At 40.9% G+C, this 24,151-nt stretch overlaps 1 protein-coding gene across 8 annotated transcripts in view; it reads left to right on the top strand.

The window, feature by feature from the left end:
• The first annotated feature begins 1,102 nt into the window (after positions 1-1,102).
• KIDINS220 (kinase D interacting substrate 220) overlaps positions 1,103-24,151 on the top strand; it is a 118,618-nt gene continuing 95,569 nt past the window's right edge. For 6 of the 8 annotated variants that reach the window (XM_017853448.1, XM_017853459.1, XM_017853415.1 and 3 more), the window contains exons 1-5: positions 1,103-1,244; positions 11,358-11,448; positions 11,894-12,037; positions 19,894-19,992; positions 20,987-21,085. In XM_017853448.1, coding sequence (XP_017708937.1) covers positions 11,930-12,037; positions 19,894-19,992; positions 20,987-21,085 — 306 coding nt within the window. In that variant the 5' untranslated portion in view covers positions 1,103-1,244; positions 11,358-11,448; positions 11,894-11,929. Of the gene's footprint in view, positions 1,245-5,483; positions 5,506-11,357; positions 11,449-11,893; positions 12,038-19,893; positions 19,993-20,986; positions 21,086-24,151 lie in introns of those variants that run through there. The other 2 variants (XM_017853414.1, XM_017853417.1) reach the window with 2 other exon arrangements.

Genomic DNA, 24,151 nt, shown 5'->3' with positions numbered 1-24,151 from the left:
GTAGATTTAAAATTTTTCTGATTGGCAATTGGTTGAAAGAATTGTTATCAGTAGAAGGGGTTTACTTTCTACTTTTTAAGACTTTACTTTTTAAGACCGAGGTTTTATTATGCAGGTGAAGCCTGGAGTATCAGGCTTCAGAGAGAATAGACTGTCAATGTTTCTTACCAGACTTTATGTCTGCATTGATGTTAATGCTGGAGGGATATAAAGAGGCCTGACTCCCTCTTCCATTATGGCCTGAACTAGATGTTAAGGTTAACTCTGGAATGCCCTTGGCAGAGAAGAGGGGTCCATGCAGACGTTTGGGAGGCCTTAGGATTTTATTTTTGGCTTACAAGGGTCATGTCAACTTCTGATGAAGCCGTCCATGCTCCTCGCTGGCAACTTCTGATGAAGCCGTCCTGCCACGCCACGCCTGGCGAAGTTTTGCAGTTTCGTATTTTGTTTTTTGTAGAGACGAGGTCTCTCCATGTTGCCCAGGCTGGTTTCAAACTCCCGAGCTCAAGTGATCCTCCGCCTTGGCCTCACAAGCGCTGGGATTACAGGTGTGAGCCATTGTCCCCAGTCCGCACCAACTTCTGATGAAGTCAGGCTCCTTACTGGCTCTTTCCTGAGTTGCAGGTTGACATATCGGTAGGTGCGTCGCAATCATCCTTGGACTTTTTCAAAAATCAAGATTGACGCTTATTGGCAGCAAGGCCTAGGAATGTGGAGGCTGAAGGAGGTGAGGGGAGGTGGTGGGAGACCTGGAAGGCCAGGAGTGTGAACCACAGGCCCCGTGGAAGGCGGAGGTCTCGCTCCTGGATCCGGAAGAAGGCTGCTGAGCCGGCTTTCACTTCTCATGTCTGTGCAGTGTCTTCTGAAGTTATAATTGATGTTTATTTCTCTGAATAAGGTTGATATAGTGGCAAATAGGGATAATAAATTAACTGTAATAAGAGTGACAATGACAGTGAAAAACATTGCCTAGGGCGCTGGTCCCGGGTGTCCCCGCCCCGCGGCCCCTCCAGCCCCGCCTGCTCTACGCCCCTCCCCTTCACGCCCAGGGGGCGTGACAACCCGGAGTCCCGCCCCTACCCAGGACACGTGATCTGTCAGTTCGCGGAGAGGGAAGAATATGGCCGCCGGGTGTGGTGAGGGCGACTTGCTTGCAGTCGCCGTCTCTTGCTTTCCCGTGCTCTAACATCGCCTGCAGCCAAGTGGGCCCGTTCCGCCGGAGCCGAGGACCAGGTTGGGAGACGGTCAGTGTGGAGGCCGGTCGTGGGGCTTTGCCGCGGGATTGGGGAGGAGATGGGGGCGAGGCCGGGCGGGGGGAGCCGGGCGGGGAGGTGGGATAGCTGGAGAGTGCGCGGGAGGGGCGAGCTCGGGACGGGGTCCGGGGGAGGGCCTGGCGCGGGCCCCAGACGCTCGGGCCCCGGCTTTCGGGGCGAGTCCGCTTTTGCTGGAGCGCCGGGAAGGTCTCCGACCTTGGAGTCTCAGGTGGTCTGTCTCCTCGGGGCCCCTTGGGTGGGTTGGGGTGAAGGGTGTTGGTAAAACCGTTTTTTTTTTCTTTTGCCAAGCAGCCTCTGGCACATCCACCACCTTGAGAGCCCCCTTAGCTGGTACCGCTAATCGTTCTAGGTTCCTCTTCCTAGGCTTCCACGGGCCCGGAGGTGGTGGTTTCTCCCTTGCTTTTATCGTGGGCTCCATTGCTCCATTGTCCTGTGCAGGCTTTTAAACGCCTGGCAAAATAGTGCAAGCCATTGATTTCCACCCCTCCAAGATTTGTTTATAGGGAAATAATTTCTTCATCACTTTGTAATGTTGAATTTTTTATTCTTTCAAGTTGACAGGTTTAAACCGATGAATAATTTTTTTTTGAATTACTATTTATGCAGTCATATCTGCTCCCTATGGGCGCTTGTTAAAAATGTAGATTTCTTAGCGTTTTAGAGATTCCCATTCCTTCGGCCTGAGGTGTGGCTCGGGAATCACCCCTTCAGGTTCGTTCCTGTCCACATTTTGACAACACTGAGGACCAGACCTTTTTAAACCACCGTGGTGTGCCGAGTGCAGAGCCCAGGTTGGGAAATGCCGTGGCCAGGCGTGTTCTTTGTTCTGTTCTAGCTTTACTAGCATGGACTACTTTCATCAGAATCATTTTGGGGTGCTAGTTAAAATGTCAGTTTCTGGGCACCACCCCAGATCTAGGGAATGGGATTCTCCCGGGAGGAGCTCAAGGGATATGTGTATTTGACCAACTTCCCAAATAATTTTGATGCACACAAGTTTGAGAATCCTTGTTCTACACCCTTTATGTGAATAATTTCCAGATGATTCACACACAGTGTGAACGATGTATTTTTCCAAGTATTGGGTGGATTTCTCCAACTTAGCTCTTTTGGGACACTTCAAATTCAGCCTGGCCAAACCACCCCATAACCCCATTCACCCAGCTGGGGTGGTGGGAGGGAAGAGAGGAGGCATAACTAAGTAGAGGAAAGTCTACTCTTTCTCCTGTTTTTCTGTTTTGTTGTTGTTGTTGTTGTTGTTGTTGTTGTTGTTGTTAAGGGCAGCTCCATTCTTCAGTCACCTATGCTGGGCATCTGGTCATCTTCCACCTGTTCTTTTCTTTTCCACCCAGTCACATAGTTAGTTTTATCTTTGTATCCAGAATATCTCTTCTGGATATTTTGGTAGGTCAGAAAATTCAAATATTGGGGATTTTATATTTTTCAAGTTAATATCTCTCATTTCTTCTCTATTCCCACTGCCTCTCCTGTGTACTGTCTGTTTGGTGGTTCCTCGACTGGCATCTAGGGCCCTGATTCTTTGTGTTTTTTTCCAGTCTGGGTCACGTACACTGCCAGATTAATTTTTATAGGATCATGTATGAATGTGCCATCCCCTTCTTCCTGGTTTTGCTCAAGAACTGTCAGTTTCTCCATTTTATGTGCTGCTGTATTTGTCAGGACTGTTTAGAAGACAAAGAACAGAAACTTAAATCTTTTACTTCAAGGAAAAGGAGATTATGGGATTGAATGAGAGTCAGAAGTCAGGATCCCAGGTAGCTCCATTTTCTACATCTCCCTGGGGCAACTTTTTTGTTTTTTGTTTTTTTGGAGACAGAGTCTGGCCCTGTTGCCCAGACTGGAGTGCAGTGGTGTGATCTTGGCTCATTGCAGCCCTGACCTCCTTTTAGGGGCCACATTTGTTCTCTTACTTAGGAGGAGTCTCTTTTCTGTTCATATCTGTTGTGTTCTCTCTTTGCTGATTGGATGTCTCAGAACTGTATCATTTTATATGTGACCTGTATTGATTGGCCCAGTCTCTGGTTTCTAATTCCCAGTTCTAGAGATAGGAGTCTGATTGGCCCAGCTTATCTTTTTCAACAGTTTCATGCCACAGATCATATGCCCATCCCTGAGTATGGCTGATGCTAGAGAACATGGCTGTTGAGGGTAGCAGGGGCTGTGGGTGGGCAAAGTCCTCCAGAAGAGGTATCTTTAGCATACCTACACAGTTATTCAATTTGACAGTTATCTATTAAGTTTCTAGCTGTTCTAGATCTGTAATAAGTTCTGGAGATATAAGAATGAAGGAGAGAGACAGCCCTTAATAAATTAGTTCAAGGCCGGGCATGCAGGCTCACACCTGTCATCTCAGTGCTTTGGGAGGCTAAGGCAGGAGGATCACTTGAGGCTAGGAGTTCAAGAGCAGCCTCGGCAATATAGCAAGACCTGTCTCTACAAAAATTAAAAATATAAACAATTATCTGGGTGTGTTGGTGTGCACCTGTAGTCCCAGCTACTCGGGGAGGGTGAGGCAGGAGGATCAGTTGAGTCCAGGAGTTTGAGGCTACAGTGAGCTGTGAATGTGCCACTGCACTCCATCCTGGGCAATAGAGCCAGACCCTGTCTCAATAAAAATAACTAAATACATACATACATACATATATATACATAAGGTAGTTTAAAGGTGACCCGCGAGTGGGGTTTTGAAGGATGTGTTTTGGCTTGTTAAGAATGTTTACGTTGCTCAGGCATTCCAGGTAGTTGGATCAGCGTGGGCATGTCCATTCATTCTACCGATCCTGGGCTCTGTGGTGTGCCAGGCACTTCTCTAAGTGCTGGAGATTCAGCAGTGAACAAAACAGAGATAGTCTTTATTCTTATTGAGCTACATTTGTTTGGCTAGGGGAAGCAGACCAAAAACAAAGTATGTGGTATGTGGAGTGATGCTAGGTGTTATAAGGAAGACCTTTAAAGTAGGGCCATGGAAGAGGGGGATATAGTAGAGGGGAGAGGGCTGTTTTATACACCATTTATACACGGTGGTCAGAGAAGCTCTGACCAGGTGACATATGTACAGAAAGTCATTGTGGCCTGAGCAGAGTCAAGGAGAAGGAGCAGGAAGAGTTGAGCTTAGGGAGGTGGGAAAGGGGTGGAATAGATCAAGCAGGGCCTTGTCGGCCATGGTAGGGATCTGGGATTTTATTTTGAGTGAGAGGACAACTGTTGGGGTGTTTTGAGCACAGAATGGTCGTAAGAAGACACGATTCAGGAGGACCACTTAGGCCTCTGTGTGGAGGGGGCAAAGGGCTGCCACCCTGGCCCAGGAATGTCAGCACCAGGGTAGGCTCTGGGGACTGCATAGGGATGATCATTGCTGGAGACTTAAGTGGGAGGAGGAAAAGAGGGGCTGGAGATAGGTGAACCATGGGAGGGGCCACATTCAGGAACTTACTGTGTCATATCTGGAGGATAAGAAGTAAGCATGGGGCAGCATGGCCACTGTCGTTGCTTTCATACACTGTGTCTGTAACCGGAGAAAAGTTATAGGGTGCATCTGTTAACCGATTGGCCTTTTGGTGAAAGCATTTTGAATACATTTAGAGATTTTGCCTATTAAATTGGCAAGTTCTAAAAATGAGCTTACTGCAACATAAATTTTTTGTTCCGCCATTGCTGTTGGCTACCTCTGTCATTTTCAAAACGGGTGGCAAGACATTCATTTTTCTGCTAATTGTGCAAAAGAATGTATAGCCTTATATTCCCATTAGACAGAAAATGCTGTGGACATTAGATTCAACTGATGTCCATTTATTTAAGAAATATAGTGTCTTGTATGGTATTTGGTATAGAACAAAAGAAAATAATCCTTCTTTTTATGAGCTTATTCCTAGTGGAGAGACACTTTTTTTTTTTTTTTTTTGTTTTTTTTGCGGAGTCTCGCTCTGTCGGCCCGGTCTTGAGTGCAGGTGGCCAAGATCTCAGGCTCCACTGCAAGCTCGCCTCGCGGTTTACGCCATTCTCCTGCCTCAGCCTCCCGAGTAGCTGGGCTACAGGCGGCCCGCCCGGCGCCCGGCTTAATTTTTTTTTGTATTTTAGTAGAGACGGGTTCACCGTTTCGCCAGGATGGTCCGATCTCCTGACTCGTGATTCCGCACCGTCTCGGCTCCCAACAGTGCTGGGATTACAGGCTTGAGCCCGCGCCCGGCCTAGAGACAAAACTATTAATGAGGTAACTATGTCCCATTCCAGCAGGTGTAGCTAAAAAAAAAAAAAAAAAAAAAAAAAAAAAAAAAAAAACAAATGTAAAAAAGGTAAATATGTAAGTTACAAGTTTAGTAAAGTTTTATGAAGGAATAAAAATGATTCCATAATAGAGAACAATCCAGGTATTGAGAGTCTACCAAGAAAGGGTGGTTAAGAAATGATCATATTGTTATTATGTAAAACAGCTAATTTATTGGCTTCATATGGGTAAGGTATTATTTTAATCCCATTGCATGTAATTGTGCAGTTATTTGAAGATGGGGAAACTCAGACCCTGAGATGAAGAAACTAGCCCAGGGGACAGGGAGTGATAAAGAGAGGTTGGTTCATGAATACAGACATACAGTTAGGTAGAAGGAATAAGCTCTAGTGTTCAGCAGCACGGTACTATACTTAACAGTTTATTGTATATTTTATTTTTTATTGTATGTTTTAAATTGCTGGAAGATAAGATTTGAGATGTTCCCACCACCAAGAAATGATAAATGTTTGAGGTGATGGATATCCTAAATACTCTGATCATCACACATCATATGCATGTAATCCAAATATTACACATACCCTGTGAATATGTACTGTTATTATGTATTAGTTAAAAAATTAAAGAAGAAAAAAAGAAACAAGCCCGAGATGATATAATGGTCAGCAATAAAGTCAGGAGTCAAACCGAGGCAGTCTGTCCATACTTTTGACCACTAGACAGCTTCGTTTTAAGCCGAAAGGCCTTTTGGAAGTGAACATTGAAACTGAAATGTGAAAGACGAGAAGCTGTAGTTTTCCACCTGTGATGAAACATTTTTTTTCTAATGAAAATGAATGTAGACGTATCAAGTAAAACAATACAGCACAAAGATGCGTAAAGGCAAAGCTAATTATCTCCTTCTTTTAGTCCTACATGATAAGATAATGAATTTTACAGCCAGCTGTGTGTCCTTCCACGCTTTTCTTTTTGTTCATGTGTACACACTGGATAGATACATATATGGGGGTCTTATTTATTTTATCAAATAGCATTATACTACACACATACTTTTTAACATGACAGTGTGTCGTTGGTTTTACTATTGTTTGTATCAACAGATGTGGATTTAATGTTCAAATTTTATTTTGTAATTTCTAGGTACTTACATATGTGCTTACAAACATGACATTTAATAATAGATTATTCAGTGAAATTTATTAAACACTGTCAATGCCTTCTAGTCAAAGACTGCCAGGACCGTACCTCTAGTTGAACAAAGTTGGTCTTATTAACTCCCTGCAATGGAGAATGCCTGTCCTAGGGAACGATGGGGGTCTCTGTAAGAGGTTGTTAGAAAGCACTTAGAAGAGTCGAGATGATGTTAGGTGATTCGGGGAAGAGTTCAAGGAAGCAAAGCTTTGCTTAGTCTTGGGTGCTTCAGGAAGCAGGAGGACTGGGAATTCTGCAATTGGATATTTAAAATCTTAACGAAAAGGCGAGAGGTACGGAGTAAGGCTAAAGCTGTAGTTGATAAAGAAGCAGCAATCCTTCATATTAGCCAGGATAGGAAGATGTTTGAGCATTTTGTGGTTTGGGTGATGTTCATGTTTTTGTCTGTTCAGATATGATTCCAGAGTAGTCTTATTTTTGTCTTCATATCCTGGTGAGAGAGTGACCTTGTTTGATGTTGGCATTCTTTGAAATTGTTGCATTTACGTTAGCACACCAAGTCTGGCTGTGCGTGCCAGGTCAGTTTCCGACAGTCAGGGGCTGCTTTTCTCTCTCACCCCCTGTTGTGTGGGCATTGTGCTAGATATAAAGCAGATCCTGCTGCCAGAACTTCTAGTCTAAGGGAGATGTGGAGAGTAAGTAAAATGAGATGAAGAGGAGAGTTGAGTGTGATGTGAGCAGTCTTTGACTGTATGTATACACAGGTGTGGAGGAGCCCAGGGCCTGGCCCAGCTTGGGGTAAGCAGCCAGTCAGTGAAGGCTTCCAGAAGATCTGTTAGAGCCATGTTCTTAAGGATTGGTAGGAGCTGTCCAGGCATGCATACGTGGAGAGTGGACTTGCTAAGCAGAGGGGGCATTAAGTGCGAAGGTCTGGAAAGAACAAAGTGTGGGGCAGTGAAGGAGCTGCAAGTAGATCAGTCTGGCTGGAGCCAGAAGTTAGATGTGACTGTGTAAATGGTGGGAGGGATGGGGCTGGGGAGGGGAGAAAGAGATGAGGCTGGAATGGTAAGATGGGGCCAGATTGTGGAGGATCTGCATGCCCTCATTATAATCAAGAATTGAACTTCTGGAGTTTTCTGCTCTATGGAGAGCAAAGCTTTCCGTAGGAATTGCGTATTTGCATCTTTACAATGGCTTTGAAAGCCCTAGAAGGTGTAAGTTCCTTGAATAACTTGTAAGTAGTAAAGCTGTCATCTGTCCCCCCAACCTTGGTTTTAAGAAAAATGTATTGTAGGTTCACTGTTGCTTCAGTGTAGCAAATGGATTACAGAGGGCGGGACTGGAGAGAGGAGGCAAAAGTTTGCTGGCCTGTCACATTGATCTGGGTAAGAGATGGTGTAGTAGACGTTTTCAGGATTGATGCCTAGATTACAACTGTTTACTGTTTTCTGGAAGCAGTGCCAATATGGTGTGACCTCGTAACCCCCTCCCAACTTTGTGTCTCTAGTTGATTGGTTCTGGGTGTGCAACAGATCCAGCCTGGGCAGTCAGAGCCCTTTTCTGGGACTTTGGATCTGGGAACAAAGAATATCCTGCTTTCTCTGGTGTTAGAGACTATCTGATTTAGGCCAGGTGCGGTGGCTCACACCTGTAATCCCAACACTTTGGGAGGCAGAGGCAGGCGGATCACTGGAGCCCAGGAGTTTGAGACCAGCCTGGGCAACATGGTGAAACCTCATTTCTAAAAAAAATACAAAAATTAGCTGGGCATGGTGGTGTGCGCCTGTAGTCCCAACTAAGGAGGCTGAGGTGGGAGGATCGCTTGAGCCCCAGAGGTCAAGGCTGCAGTAAGCCTTGATCGTGCTACTGCACTCCAGTCTGAGTGACAGAGTGAGACCCTGTCTCAAAAAATAGATAAACGATCTAATTTGAGGCTGGATGGTTGTGGGAAGCCATATTTCCCTTTCTGTAGAAGTAGTTGGTCTAGAATGAAAGTAGATTAAGCCGGTAGAGAAAGAGAATCCTCCTGGCATTTGAGGTCCAGTGGCACCCACTCTTCCCGTAGTATGGTTATGGGAAATAAACCAGTATCCTTCAAATACATTTTTCTGTTTTGCTTAAGCTAGTTTAAATTAGTTTCTTGCAACCTTAGGGGTCTTGATTAGTATAGATGGTGTAGGCCTAAACTAAGGCACTGAGTGTGGAGTTGGGTGATCTCACACTTTAGGGGGTTAACTAGATGAAAAATGGTAGCTGTGTGACTCAGAGGGCCATGGATGCCTTGGTAGAGTGGAGATGAGAATGGTGTTCTACATGGAAGGAGCACATTGAGCATAGGCAGGAGTGTGGAGCAGCACTGGGGGAGTGTGGTGAATTTGAGTTCTTCTGCTTGGCTGGGCTGTGGGGTGAGCTGGGGCTGATATAGAGGGAGAGCCAGATCCAGCAAGCCCTACGGAGGTCTTAGGCTTGATCCTAGAAGGAGTAGGAACAAGTGAAGGTGAGTGTTGGTGGTGACTGCTAATAAAAAGCCTCACTGCTTTCTAATGAGAGAAGCGTCACATTCCAGAACATGTAGGAAATAAAGGTTTTAAAGGAAATAAAAATTACACTGATGCCCATCACCATTTATTCTTTTTTTATTTCCAGTATTTAAACATGTATATATTTAAAATAGCTGAGATGCTGTATATATAGCTCTTAATCTTTTACCCCACTTCTGCTATCATGAGCATTTTTCTGTAACACATTTTTTGAGACATTTTGATGACTGTATGTTATCCCGCTTTGTGAATTTTTATAATTTTATAGTTTATATAATATCCATTTCTAAGATTTTGTTTGTAAGGATAAAATTGTTTTACTTAAAATCTTAAAATGTTGTTCATGTTTCTCATGTTTTTAGAATAATTCCTAGAAGTGAAACTATGGGATCAAATAACATCATGTTTTAAAATAAAAGTTTTTCAACCCAGGAGTATGAATTCAAGTTGCTCTGAATATATACTCCCTGAAAGTAAGGTATACTGATTTGTGGTTTACATATAATAACATTCGCCCTTTTTAATGGACAGATTTGAATTTTGACAAATGAGTGATTGTGTAACTGCCACCACAGTCAAGATATAGAACAGCCGTTAACGCGCCAGATTCTCTTGTACTCTTTTGTAGCTATCTCATTCCCCTGCCTTACACCCTGACAGCCCCGATCTTTTTTCTGCCCCTGCAGTTTTCCTTTTCCAGAATGCTGTATAAGTAGAATCATTAGAGCGCGATAGTTTCTGCCCTCTGGTCCCCAGAGATAAATTTCCTTCCCATGTCAAAACATATTCATTCCACCCCAAGGCCTCCCCAAAAGTCTCAGTTCATTTGGGCGTCAACCCAAAGTCCACAGTCTCATTTAAATCCCATCATCTAAATCAGGTGTGAGAGGCTCTGGGCGTAGTCCATCTGGAGGCATGATTCCTTTCCACCTGGGAACCCCAAGAGACAAGTTATCTGCTCCAACGTAGAGTTGGGGAACGGGCATGGGGTATCAGTTACAGACAGTCCTGTTCAAGGGTAGAGGAAAAGGAAGGAAAAAAGGACTCATCAGTCCCAAACAATTTCATTTTCATAACAGCAAAAGTTTTCAATTTTGACGAACTCTGGTCTATCAGTTTTCTTTTTTTATGCACCATGCTTTTAGTGTTATATCAAATCTTCCTTAATCTAAGGTCACTAAGGTTATCTATGTTTTCTTCTAGAAGTTTTGTGCTTTCAGACATTATATTTAGGTGAATTTTGAGTTAGCACCTGTGTGTGGTAAAAAGTATGGATTGAGGTTTGTTTATTTGCATTTGGATGTCCAGTAATAAAATTTCTACTCCTTTGAAACTTAAAGTGTAGTTATGGTAGACAGACAGTCAGCGAACAATATGTCATTTTTTGGATGATGGCAAGTGCTACGGAGAGCGGTGGAAGCAGGGCAAAGGGTTGAGAGTGCAGGGCGACAGTGAAGCCTGTGTGGGGTCGGTACCCTGACATCCCACATCAGGTGAGACTTTCTAACCAGGTGACCTGACGGAGGTCAGGGCATGAGCCATGTGCATGTCCTGTGGAAGATAATTTTAGGCAGACAGAAAAGCAGCACAGAGGCCTGGTGAGGTGGGACAGGTGCTCAGCATGGCCAGGCAGCCAGAAGGGTGAGAAGGAGTGGTAGGAGCTACAGTCACAGGTGTAACACAGGTCAGATGCTTGCCACTTAGAGTTATCTTGGCCAAGGTAAAAACATTTGATTTTATCTTGAGCACTCTGAGAAGCCCTTAGAGGGCTTCGAATAAAAGAGGTCATGCTCTGACTTAGTACTACCCACATTGTGGTTCTTCCTCAGTGGTGTCAGTGTCACAGGGAGCTGGATAAAGATGCAGAGTAAGGGGCCCCACTCAGGCCTGCTGAGTCAGAATCTCTGACGGTGGGGCCCAGGAATCTGCTTTAAAAGCTCTTCAGGTGATTCTGATATATGTTAAAGTTTTAAAAAAAGTAATGTAATTTTAATTGACAGATTTTATATATTTATGGGGTACAATGTGATGTTTTGATACATGTATCCATTGTAGAATGATCAAATGAGGCTAATTAACATATTCATCACCTCACATACTTAATTATTTATTTGCAGTGAGACCATTTAAAATCCACTCTTCCAGGTCAAGTGGAGGCAGGGAGGCCAGTTAAGAAGCAATGACAGTGGTGCAGATGAGTCACAGTGGCTCGTCCAGGGTGGCGGTGATGGAAGTGGTGAGTAGTAGTCAGATGTGAAATGTGTTTTACAGGTAGAACCAAAAGGATCTGCTAATAGATTGAGTGTAGTGTGTAAGAGGAAGAGGTAAGTCGTGAACATTTCCAAGGTTTTTGGCCTTGGAAGAATGGACCTGCAGCTGCCGTTTACTGGGATGGTGACAGCAGGAGGAGCAGGGAGGCATTTTAGAGTGGTGATGAGGAGGGTTTGGGGATGGATCTGGAGTTTGGTGTTTGGATAAGTTAAGATGGAGGTGAGCGTGAACCTAAGAGACATCTTGGCAGCTTTTTGACACCTGAGCTATGGGAGCTGTTGGAAGCCGTGTCTTCACTTTGCCACTGGAGGTGTCCTTGGATGTGGTTAATGTTAAGAAGGGTATTGTATTTAATAGTAACTTAATTTTTTTCTGATTGTAAATTATATGTATTTTGTCTAATTTAACAGGTATTCAAATAAAGTTAACTGCAGCTTTCTGTGAAAATGTCAGTTTTGATATCACAGAGCGTAATAAATTATGTAGAGGAAGAAAACATTCCTGCTCTGAAAGCTCTTCTTGAAAAATGCAAAGACGTAGATGAGAGAAATGAGGTAAGACCAAGTTTGCAAAATTACATTCTTTCACAAATATTTGTTGACTACCTACTACGTATAGAAGTGTGTAAGAAATAGGTAGTTCTAACCCTTAGTAATATTGCACTGTACTTATGATATAATGTCTTATAGTTAAAAGTACTTCAAATCCATGTTTTTGGAGTACATTTTAACTTATATAAATGATTGACTATTGAATTTAGATTTATTGATTTTTTTTCCACTGATGGAATAATGTATATTCAGGAAGCTTGATTACTGAAATCATGTACTTCTATGAAACTTTAGAGATCATCTGGACCTGATCTTGATTAACCAGACAAAATCAGGGATTGTTGAAATACTTTCTTTAATGAGCTCCAACTATCTTCCTCCATTGTTTGTCCCACACACTGTGGGATTTTAAAAACCCTATATCTTTATTAGAGAGTTAAATAGGTTAGGTATTATATTTAGTAACACATTAATAAACATTAACTGAAATGAGATATTTCTCCTCAATGTTATGAGTTAAAAAATGTGTATCTTAGTTCATTATGAAAAACCAAGCTATTATTATTATTATTATTTGAGATGAAGTCTTGCTCTGTTACCCAGGCTGGAGTATAGTGGCGCGATCTCGGCTCGCTGCACGCTCCGCCTCCTGGGTTCATGCCATTCTCCTGCCTCAGCCTCCCGAGTAGCTGGGACTACAGGTGCCCACCACCTCTCCTGGCTAATTTTTTTTTTTTAGGAGAGACGGGTTTTCACCGTGTTAGCCAGGATGAGTCTCCATCTCCTGACCTCGTGATCCGCCCGCCTCAGCCTCCTAAGTGCTGGGATTACAGGCGTGAGCCACCATGCCTGGCAAGCCAAGCTATTATTATTTGGCAGGACATTTTAGGTGGTAATACAGTTTTGTGTAAATTTTGTGAGTGTCAGGGTATGTGTTTGTTTTACAAAACTTAAGGAAAACAACCCTGTCTCTTAGAACTGTATGTGTTTTCAAGAGTATAATATTTCTTGCCAGTAGATAAGATGAATAAAGAGTGACTTTGTACTTTACACTATATGTGTATGTATATATATGTATGTGTTTGTATATATTTGCTTACATATATATCTTGTGTAGACATATAAAAAGTTTTTTTTTTATTGTGATAAACACATAATATAAAATTTTACGTCTTTACCATCTTAACCATTTTTAAGGATACAGTTTAGGAGTATTAAGTATTTCTCCATTGTTGGGTAATAGATTCCAGAACCTTTTCTTTTCTTTTCTTTTTTTTTTTTTTGAGACGGAGTCTTGCTGTCGCCCTAGCTGGACTGAAGTGGTGTGATCTCGGCTCACTGCAACCTCCGTCCCGAGTTCAAGTGATTCTCGTGCCTCAGCCTCCTAACTGGGACTACAGTCGTGTGCCACCACACCTGGCTAATTTTTTGTATTTTTAGTAGAAATGAGGTTTCACCGTGTTGGTCAGGCTGGTCTTGAACTCCTGACCTCAAGTGATTCGCCCGCCTCGGCCTCCCAAAAGTGCTGCGATTACAGGCATGACCATTCCATCCAGCCTACCAGAACTTTTTCATCTTGCAAAATCAAAATTCTGTCTATTAAACAACGGCTCTGCCTTTCCCCCTCTCCCTAAACCGTGGCAGTGACCATTTTACTTTCTAGTTGTATGAATATGACTATTTAGACACCTCATGTAATTGGACTTACATACTGTTTGTCTTTTTGTGACTGGCTTATTTCAGTTAGCATAATATCCTCAAGGTTCATTCACGTTATAGCATGTAACAGGATTTCCTTCCTTTTAAGCCTGAATAATATTTCATTGTATGTACATAGCACATTTTCTTGATTTATTCATCTGTGGCTAGAAATTGGGTTGCTTCCATCCGTTGGCTGTTGTGAATAATGCTGCTATAAACATGAGTGTGCAAATATTATACGTGTTTTTGCTTTTGTTTTTTGTTTTTAGACAGGATCTCACTCCATTGCCCAGGCTGGAGTGCAGTGGCAGAATCGGGTCACTGCAGCCTTGACCTCTCAGGCTTAAGCGATCCTTCTGCTTCAGCCCCCCAAGTAGCTGGGACACAGGTGTGCACCACCATACCTGGCTAATTTTTTGTATTTTAGCCGAGATGGGGTTTTGCCATGTTGCCCGGGCTGGTCTTGAACTCCTTGACTCAATCTGTCTGCCCGCCTCAGCCTCCCAAAGTGCTGGGATTACAGGCGTGAGGCATCATGCCTGACGTATAAATGTGTTTAAAGCTGCTAAATTGACTTAGGAATTACTTTATTATTACTTTTTCTGACTTGTGGTACCTAATTTCATTTAATGTTAACTCAGTCGTTAAGGAAATGTTGATACAAAAATGTTGTTATTACAATAATACTATGCTAGCTAATGTTTTTATTGAATACTTATGCAAATATTCTGGTATATATTTTCTATATCTTAGCTCATTTAACTTGCATAGCAACTGTATAAAGATTAATACTGTTATGTATCTTTATTTATGGGTAAATGACCGAATTACTCAGTTTCCTATCCAATGTATTATTTGGTAGAGTCCATATTTGAACTTTGCTCGATTTGACTTTAAGCAGATTATAATCGGTTTAAGCTCTATGTTTTTTCTGTGAGTTTTCAGAATAAAGTTTATTTAATGGTAATGCCTATATTTTCAATGTTTCTATATTGAACAAAATATATTTTCATTAGTTAACATCATTACCCCCTTCTATGATTATGAATAGTCAAAAATTGTTATACATAGATAAGATACTTATCATTGGAGGTTAATTGTTATAAAATTATTACAGAAGTAGTCATTTTGTTAGCGTATGTTAGCATATTTGGAATAACCATACGATAGTTTGAAAACATTAAATTTTACTTCAGAGACACTTGTCTAGGGAATGCTGAGAAAACAGCTTCACTCGGAAGGAGAAGATAGCACATCAGTAAGCGTAAAATTGATCTTATTGCTGTAAGGAGTAAAGCATAGTGGCATAGAGCTTAGTTTAGCATCATGCGAGATAAGCATTTAATGGATATTAACATATCCAGTTTCATATTGTATCAATTTAAATTGGAGTTTTAAAGTGATAATTTGAAACCACCTAGGCTTATTCAGTTATGGCTCAGTGTAAAAGCTGGTATTTTTTTTTTTAGCATTTTGCTTTTACAACTTCTGATAAAATGTAATTTTTATAGAATTACAAAAAGTTGTTTGTATTTTTTCCCCTTTTCTCTCATTTTATATTTATGTAACTTCATGTTAATGTGTTTTGGTTATCAGTTTTGAGAAAGATTCTTAAGTATTAGATCAATTAAAATAATGTGGGTAGACTGTATGCAGTGGCTCACACCTGTAATCCCAGCACTTTGAGAGGCTGAGTCTCTTGAGCCTAGGAGTTTGAGACCAGCCTGGGCACTGTAGTGAGACCGTACTTCTAAAAAAATTAGCTATGTGTGGCACCTTTTAGACCTAGCTACTTGGGAGGCTGAGGTGGGAGGATCGCTTGACCCCAGGAGTTCAAGGCTGCAGTGAGCTATGATTGCACCACTACACTCCAGCCTGGGTGACAGACTGAGACCCTATCTCTAAGAAATATAAAATAAACAAATTTAAAAAGGGGTAAAATTGCCTGATACTGTGCTTATTAGCATATAATTGGCCACAAACAGTGAATTCTAGTTTCCTTTTATTGCTTTATTTATAAACTAGAGAAATCTTTGGCCTATGAATATTTTCAGTGATGGCAAATCTTTGTCCTTTGTAGAGTAGCGAAGCGTTTTATTTTATTTTATTTTGAAAGGAACAGACAGTCACTCTCAGCTCTCCTTGGTATAAGGGGATAGTGTTGAGGCTGGTCATTTTTCTCCTGTTTAAGAAAATGAACTGAGACTTTAAGCAATGGAATTTGCTCTATGTTTATGAGTAAACTTTATTTTATTTTATTTTTTTGAGACAGGATCTTGCTCTGTTGCCCAGGCTGGAGTGTAATGGCATGATCCAACTCACTGCAGCCTTGACCTGCTGGGCTTAAGCAATCCTCCCATCTCAGCCACCCGAGTAGCTAGGACTACAGGCGTGTGCTACCACGCCTGGCTCATTAAAATTTTTTTTTTTTTTTTTTTGTAGAGATGAAGTTTCACAATTTTGCCCAGGCTATTCTCCAACTGCTGGGCTCAAGTGATCCTACTGCCTCAGCCTCCCAAAGTGCTAGGATTACAGACATGAGAGTCACTGCGCCTGGTCTGTAAATAGACTTTAAAGGAAATTTCAAAGGAGGATTTCAAAATATTTTAGTTTCACTATAGTTATTGGAAGAAGTAGAAACTCTTTATAAAAAAAGGACTGCTTTAAAAAAAACAAAAACAAAAACAGTGGTTATTTAGGTTTCATACACTTAAATAAGTAGAAATGGGAATCTGGAAATTGGGAAGAGCAAAAAGATGCTTGAATAGTAGCTGTTTTTGCATTGTAGTCTTCTGGGAAGCTGAGATAAAGTCCAGTATTTCAGTAGGTGCATAGTGTTCTGTTTTGTTTTTGGTGTGTTTTGGCTTGAGGTCACTATAAGTAGTAGAGCAGGGTTTATGTGGATTATGTAATCCTGTGTTTTCTGGAAGGAGATAGGCATGGAATTTGCTGGGATGTGTGGGTCAGGTATGGAAAGGATCTTTATTGATTCATTTTCAAGTAGAAAAATGAAAGTTTTCATGATATAAGTTACTCTATCTCTACAACTGTAGTTACTAGACTGGTTAAGCAAGAACTTGGAGAATCCAAAGGTAGGCTTTGTTTTCAGGCCCAACTTTTAAAGTAACAATCGTTCTATTTTTGGGGGTCCTGTAAAACTTTATGGCAGCCTTTCCTGAAAGTCATTATCTTTTTGGATAGTGTAGATACAAAAGGTGCATCAGTTAAGAATTGCTTTATACTGCATGGAACAGCTCTCAAGACAGTGATTTAGACAAATTAAGGTTTTGCTTTTCTCTCATTATGACAAGCTAGATGAGCCATTTCAAGGCTAATATGATGGCTTCAGGATATCCTCAAGAACCCAGGCTCCTTCCTTTCTCTCCAGTCCTCACTGTGTGCCTATTGCATCACATCCGTCATGTTCAAAAGCTCCAGCACTGTGTCTCAGTTCGGCCAAGAAGAAGGAAAAGGCACAGACCAGTAGAATTAGTCCCTGACAGAGCTTTCCTGGGAGAGCTCGCCAGGGCACCATTGTGGGATTATTTCCAGGTGCAAGTGAGGCTGAACACTGGGCATTTTTTTTTCAGCTGAGCTCATTGCCACCCCCAACAAGCCCTGTCTGTCTACATACTGGGTAGACAACTAATAGTTTCTGCAAGAAAAGATAATGACAATTCAGGTCTTCCATTTGGCGTGTTTCTAGGCTATCAAATTTATACCATCTTTCCTACTTGTGTTGTATGTATTTATAACATTTATATTCTGTTATATATTTATAACATTTATATTATGTTATATATTTATAACATTTATATTATTAAAACATTTATATTATGTTTTTCTCTCATTATCTAGAAACACTTCTCTATGTGAGCATCTGAAATGTAACTGTGACCCAGAGAGTAAACAGAAAACTTCCCTGAGTCTTTGGAATTATAATTTTGAAAACTGTGATGTAAAATTGATGTATCCTCAGGACTGTGGATTTAGAGTCTGTTGCTTTAATTTACATATTTTACCAATGACTTTGATACCTGACTTGTATCCCAGTAGATTAGAAGGAAGGACAGTTCTGTAGAATGTATACCAAAGAACCTAGAGCTGACAGAGGCATGCATGGCAAAGTAATTGATGTTGGTAGTTATGACTCAGAATTATAAATGTAATGTTTCAGGTAATCTGTTTAACAAGTAGCAGTACGTGCATAACTTTTTAGAATGATGATTATCATAAAAGTTATAATCAGCTTTAATGTTGAGAAGATAAATTGTTTCACCCAGAAAATCTATTTATGTGTAATGCGTCATTCCCTAATGACCATGGTTGGATGACATGTGGCTACCACATATAATTTAGCATCCATCCTTACATAGGAATGTCTGTATTTAATGTGACCGATATTTGAACTTTAAACCAGTGTTTGTGTTTAAATCCTTACTTGTATTATTCTTATAATAGCATCTGTTGTATTTTGCTAATCGTTATAACTCTTTGCTTATTTGGATTTTGTGCCTAATAGAATTTTAAATTCTTTGAGACTTTGCTCACTCGTTTACTCAGCAAATATTTGGATACCTGTGTGGCAGTCACTGTCCCTCACACTGGGTATATAGTTTTAAACCCATAAGCAAAACAGACATGTTTCCTGGCCTTTAGGGGAGACAGAAATAATCAGTTGTTAAAATCACACAATAAAAATGTGGTTACAAACGAGGATTAGTATAGGAGAAGTAAATTATAGGGGATCAGTAAGGAGGTGGGAATGAGCAGGAGGGCACGTTGAGGCTGGAGGTGGCACAGACTGGGTCGAGAGCCAGGCACATGTCCTGCTCCGCATCACTCAGGGTTTGTGTCAGCATGGGTAAGGATGTTGGTTCTTATCCAAAAGAACGATGGGAAAACATCGAAGGGTTTTAAGCCGAGGAATAATGTCAGGTGGGCATTTAAAAGAATCGTAGACATTTCCCTCCATTCTATTATACATGTAGTAAGTAGGTGTTTAAGTGTTTGCATAATTAAACTTAATTTTTGGTGTACATTTTTCTCATATGCCTTAGTGTGTCTCAGTACCTTTAGTATCATCACTCTTTAACCTGGTACTTCCTTTTTTGAAAAATTTTAATTTTTTTTTGAGACACGACTTGCTGTGTCACCCAGGCTGGAGTGCAGTGGTACGATCTTGGCTCACTGCAACCTTTGCCTCCCAGGTTCCAGCGATTCTCGTGTCTCAGCCTCCCATGTAGCTGGGATTACAGGTGTGTGCTACCATGTCTGGCTAATTTTTTGTATTTTTAGTAGAGACGGGGTTTCACCATGTTGGTCAGGCTGGTCTTGAACTCCTGGCCTCACGTGATCCATCCACCTTGGCCTCCCAAAGTGCTGGGATTACAGGCTTGAGCCACCGCGCCCGGCCTAACCTGGTTCTTGCCGATCTGTTTCCTGTCATGGCACTTACAGAAATTGATAACTTTTGACTGCACTTGCAGTAGATGAGGCTTGCTGGTAGGGGTGACTTGTCCAGGTACCTAGCTGCCTGAGCCCTGCCCTTGTCTCCAGGGCTGAGGGAGCATCGTCTCTGTACTCCTGGGACTCATTTTTAACCCGAAGGCTGGGACACTGATTTCACTAGTAGGAGCTTTATTTAGTTTAGTGAACTAAGTTTCTAAGAGAAGGCTTTAAAAAACTACATATGTGTATTATACATAGCACCTGGTTGTACATTATTTGACTTTTCTTTTTATGGTCCTATTTCAGACAAAACATCTATATGTAATTAAAAACACATTCTAGATCGTATTCTACCTGTATTGTTAGAGAATTTGGCTACCATAAGTATTCTGAAATTTTATGTATATTTCAGTAATTGCATTCCAAATCCCAGTATTATTCATATTTACTTGCTTTAAATGAATTTGCAGGGCCAAAAACAGATTGTTAATACTGTGGGAAGAAAAATTATATTTATTTTTTCTTTGACTTTTAAATTATTACTAAACTGCAGCTTAAAGTTCAAAGCGATTTCTAAATTAAATATAGTAAACACAACTAACCAATGCTTAACATACATTCATGAAAATGTTTGGTATATTTAACTGTGATGTTTTAGTAAAAGTAGCATATCTTGATAAGTTGCCTGTGTCCTTTAAATTTTCTAGTGTGGCCAGACTCCACTGATGATAGCTGCTGAACAAGGCAATCTAGAAATAGTGAAGGAATTAATTAAGAATGGAGCTAACTGCAATCTGGAAGATTTGGTATATATTAAATAATTTACTCATTATTTGCTCACTCTTTTCTTTGCTATGTTTTTTGTTTTTCAGAAGTGATTCAAAAGTAATAATTAAAACTTTTACATATATTTCAACTTTGCCTAATGGGCTGTATCAGTGTTTTTTTAAAGGAGTAATACAGGAGAGAAATTTTTACTTTCAATGAAGGATCTCAGCTCTTTGGTTTTTTTATATGGATGAGACTGGCTGAATAGAGAGCATGTGTACATACAGTTAAATGTCTGCCTGGAAGATATCCACATAGGAGTCATGTTAGCTAACTCCCCACAATGGTAACTTATTATGAATATCATTACATATGATAATGGCCCTGAATATATGGTCCCTTCTGATACCACCTCTGAGGGGTAAATCGACGTTCCACACGGTTACATTTCCTCTGATTCTCCCTGTGTTTTTGGAATTGCTTTTGAGGGTCACACAGCTACATCTATTTTGTTTCTTAATTGAATGATTATAGTTAGGAATAAAAGTTAACATAAGATGCTTATATCCTTTGTTTAAAAAATAAAGGAGAATAGTTCTTTTCTTTATCACATTGTGTCTAAACATTTGAGATTTCTGTAGTCTGGTAGTCTGTGAATGTGCTTTTAAATCTGATTACAGTCTCTTTAATTTGAATTTAAATTATGGTAATGGTGGCTAGCCATGAGGATTAGCTTTGAGGTTTTGATGATCATCTTTTCTCATTTTTAAAAACCACAGTATATGATTAGAAGTCCAGTGAGAAGACTGAACAAGCAGTTATAAAACCATGTTTACCCCATTTTTAGTGATGCAAGTGGACAGATGGATTCTTAAGAGAGCTTCAGTGTGACTGTAGAGTAGTTTAGTTAGCATGGGTCACATCATGTCAACTTGGTATGATCATTTGGTATGTAAGGTGAAATTTAGTTTTCCTTACTTTGAAGTGTTATTTTTGGTTTGAAAATGATAACTTTTAAAATATGTGTTCAAGGATAATTGGACAGCACTTATATCCGCATCGAAAGAAGGGCATGTACACATCGTAGAAGAACTACTGAAATGTGGGGTTAACTTGGAGCACCGTGATATGGTATGGACATTTTTATATGTTCTTAATTAGCTGAAATCTTTATAATCATAGATATGTGTGAAATCTTGTATTTTTATGTGTGAAATGATATTATAATAATGTTTTTAGAATTTGGGGTTAGACATTGAAATGACCCTCAAGAATGTTTTAAAACCCAGGTGTTATAATATACCTCCGTAGTACATTCTTAGTCATTTTTCGTTTATTTCAGAATTTAAAATTCTGACATATTGTTACAAATAACTCATTACTCTTTAATATATCAACGTTTTGGATCTTCTGAGACAGTTGTTTCCTTCAGGTAGGACTTTAGGAGGGACAGCGTATGGTTTTAAAACTATTACCAGGTGTTCAAAGTTATACTTTTCAGAATAATATTTTAGATTTATTTTAAAATGTGATTATTTTCAGACATGCTATCTGTGCATGACAAGTTTAACAAGATGTGATCCTTGATTATTACTTAGCTCTTACTTGAGCTTGGCATCTGGTTAAAGCATAAGGTGAAGAGAGAGGTCGCTTCTGGCTAATTCTGTAAAATGTTCAGCCCTTTTAAAAGTTGATTTAAACAGTAGAAGAAAAGAAGAAAATGATCTGCTATGATATATAAAATGTTTATTACTTAGCTGGTGATAGTTTTGGAAGTACAGACAGTCTGAGTTTTTAAGAAGCCTCAGCATTTCACCATTTTGCACTTAATAACACACTAAAATTTCACAGTAGTTCAACCTGTATAATCTTGTATTTGTTCTCAAAACTAAGTGCAATGGGTGGTATCCTTATTTTTATAGGAAGATACAGGGAACCACTGGTATCTTATATATTTCCAAAAAGAATTTAAGTACGTTGCAGTGAAAGTTTAGGGAGAGAAGATAATGATGTCAGTAACTGAGGCAAAGATGGATATGACAGCTGAGAGTGAAGTGTGGTTCTTGTCTTGTTGGTACGAAAGGTAGAAGGGAAATGCAGGGAGTTATCGAGTTCTCAATACTTTATTAAAGGTGCCTTACCAGATTACCAGATGGGTTAATGACATAGCAGCTGTAAAGCACCTAAAGAGACCAGGTGTGGAATAGGTACCATACCAATAGGTACTATACCAGTAGGTAGCTATTCCATGCCTGGCCTCGTTAGGTGCTTTATAGCTGCTGTGTCATTTAACTGACTTCTCAGAACAATCCTATGGACTAAGGGTAGATTTTATTCTCAATGTATAATTGAGGAAATTGAGACTGGAAGAGGTGAATCTTTATCCTAAGTCACGCAGCTAATAAGCACTTAGGCTGGGTTTTGAACCAGGTCTCCCTGCTCCAAAGGCTTTCTCCTCTATCATTGTTTTACATATATCAGCAAGGGAATTAGGAACAATAAAATATACATTATGCATGTGTAAAAGTGCATTAAGATTTGTAAAAACTGATTTCTTAAACTTTTTTGGTTCTCCCTATTTCTTCAAAGTGATGACCAGAAAACCTTTAACATTTAAAGGGTCTTTATTTTGGCTTTAAAACACTGAAAACTGGGGAAACTGAGGACCGTGTCTCTCTTAGTAACCAGTATTGTGGGACCTTAACCTCAAAGGATTGGGTGGGTGGGCAGTAGTAACTACCAAGCTGAGGGAAGACAGAGTCCCTGGGACTTGTTTAAGGCGAGGAGAGTGACCACTGAGGTCCTGTGGGGCTCAGGAAGGATTCCAGGATTTAATATCAGAAGTCCAGTGGGGACTCTTCCTGTGAGGACCTTTACTGGCACCAAAGTAAAGAAAGAGTTCATGAAATATAAAGCTATACTATAGTTAATTGGTCTCAATCTTTTGCCAATTTAGCTTCATTTTCTTGAGATTAAAATTTTCTCGTAGTTTCTTACGTAGGGGGCCAGAGGGATATTACTCTTTTTTTTTTTCCCCCTGAGACGGAGTCTTGCTCTTTGCCCAGTCTGGAGCACGGTGGCACAATCTTGGCTCACTGCAATCTCTGCCTCCCAGGTTCAGGCAATTCTTCTGCCTCAGCCTCCTGAGGAGCTGGGATTACAGGTATATGCCACCACGCCTGGCTCACTTTTTGTTTTTAGTGGAGACAGGATTTCACCATGTTGGCCAGGCTGGTATTAAACTCCTGACCTCAAGTGATCCTCCTGCCTAGGCCTCACTTTTTTTTTTTTTTTTTTTTTGAGACAGGGTCTCTGTCACCCAGGCTGGAGTGCAATGGCGCGATCTCAGCTCACTACAACCTCCGTCCCCCAGGCTCGAGTGATCCTCCCACCTCAGCCCCCCTTGTAGCTGGGACTACAGATGCACACCACCGTGGCTGGCTAATTTTTGTATTTTTTGTAGAGTCAGGGTTTTGCCATGTTGCCCGGGCTGGTCTTGAACTCCTGAGCTCGAGTGATCTGCCTGTCTCGGCCTCCCAAAGTGCTGGCATTACAGGCATGAGCCACCATGCCCAGTTGGGACATTATTCAAATTGAAGTGAGGGCATGATGATAAAAAGTTCTGGGTCAGGCTGGGCACGGTGGCTCACGCCTGTAATCCCAACACTTTGGGAGGCGGAGGTGGGCCGATCACGTGGTCAGGAGATCTAGACCATCCTGGCTAACATGGTGAAACGCTGTATGTACTAAAAATATAAAAAAATTAGCTGGGCGTGGCGGCTGCCTGTAGTCCCAGCTACTCGGGAGGCTGAGGCAGGAGAATGGCGTGAACCCGGGAGGCAGAGCTTGCAGTGAGCTGAGATTGCACCACTGCCCTCCAGCCTGGGTGACAGAACGAGACTCTGTCTCAAAAAAAAAAAAGTTCTGGGCAAGTATTTTACAAGTTAAAATATAGATGTAAGACTTTACTTGACCAAATGCCCAGGTCTGTAATTTGACCTAACTACGTTGTGTCTTTCATGGTCTTAACACTTTAGAGGAGTACTCATCAGTAATTTTAGGATGTTCCTCAGTTTGGATTTGTAGATGTTTCTTTTTTTTTTTTTTCTTATTATACTTTAAGTTCTAGGGTACATGTGCATAACGTGCAGGTTTGTTACATATGTATACTTGTGCCATGTTGGTGTGCTGCACCCA

The sequence above is a fragment of the Rhinopithecus bieti genome, unplaced genomic scaffold, assembly GCF_001698545.2.
Source record: "Rhinopithecus bieti isolate Rb0 unplaced genomic scaffold, ASM169854v2 scaffold_1530, whole genome shotgun sequence".
NCBI lineage: Eukaryota > Metazoa > Chordata > Mammalia > Primates > Cercopithecidae > Rhinopithecus > Rhinopithecus bieti.
The sequence above is the reverse complement of the archived record's forward strand: the minus strand, read 5'-3'. Positions and strand labels throughout refer to the sequence as shown.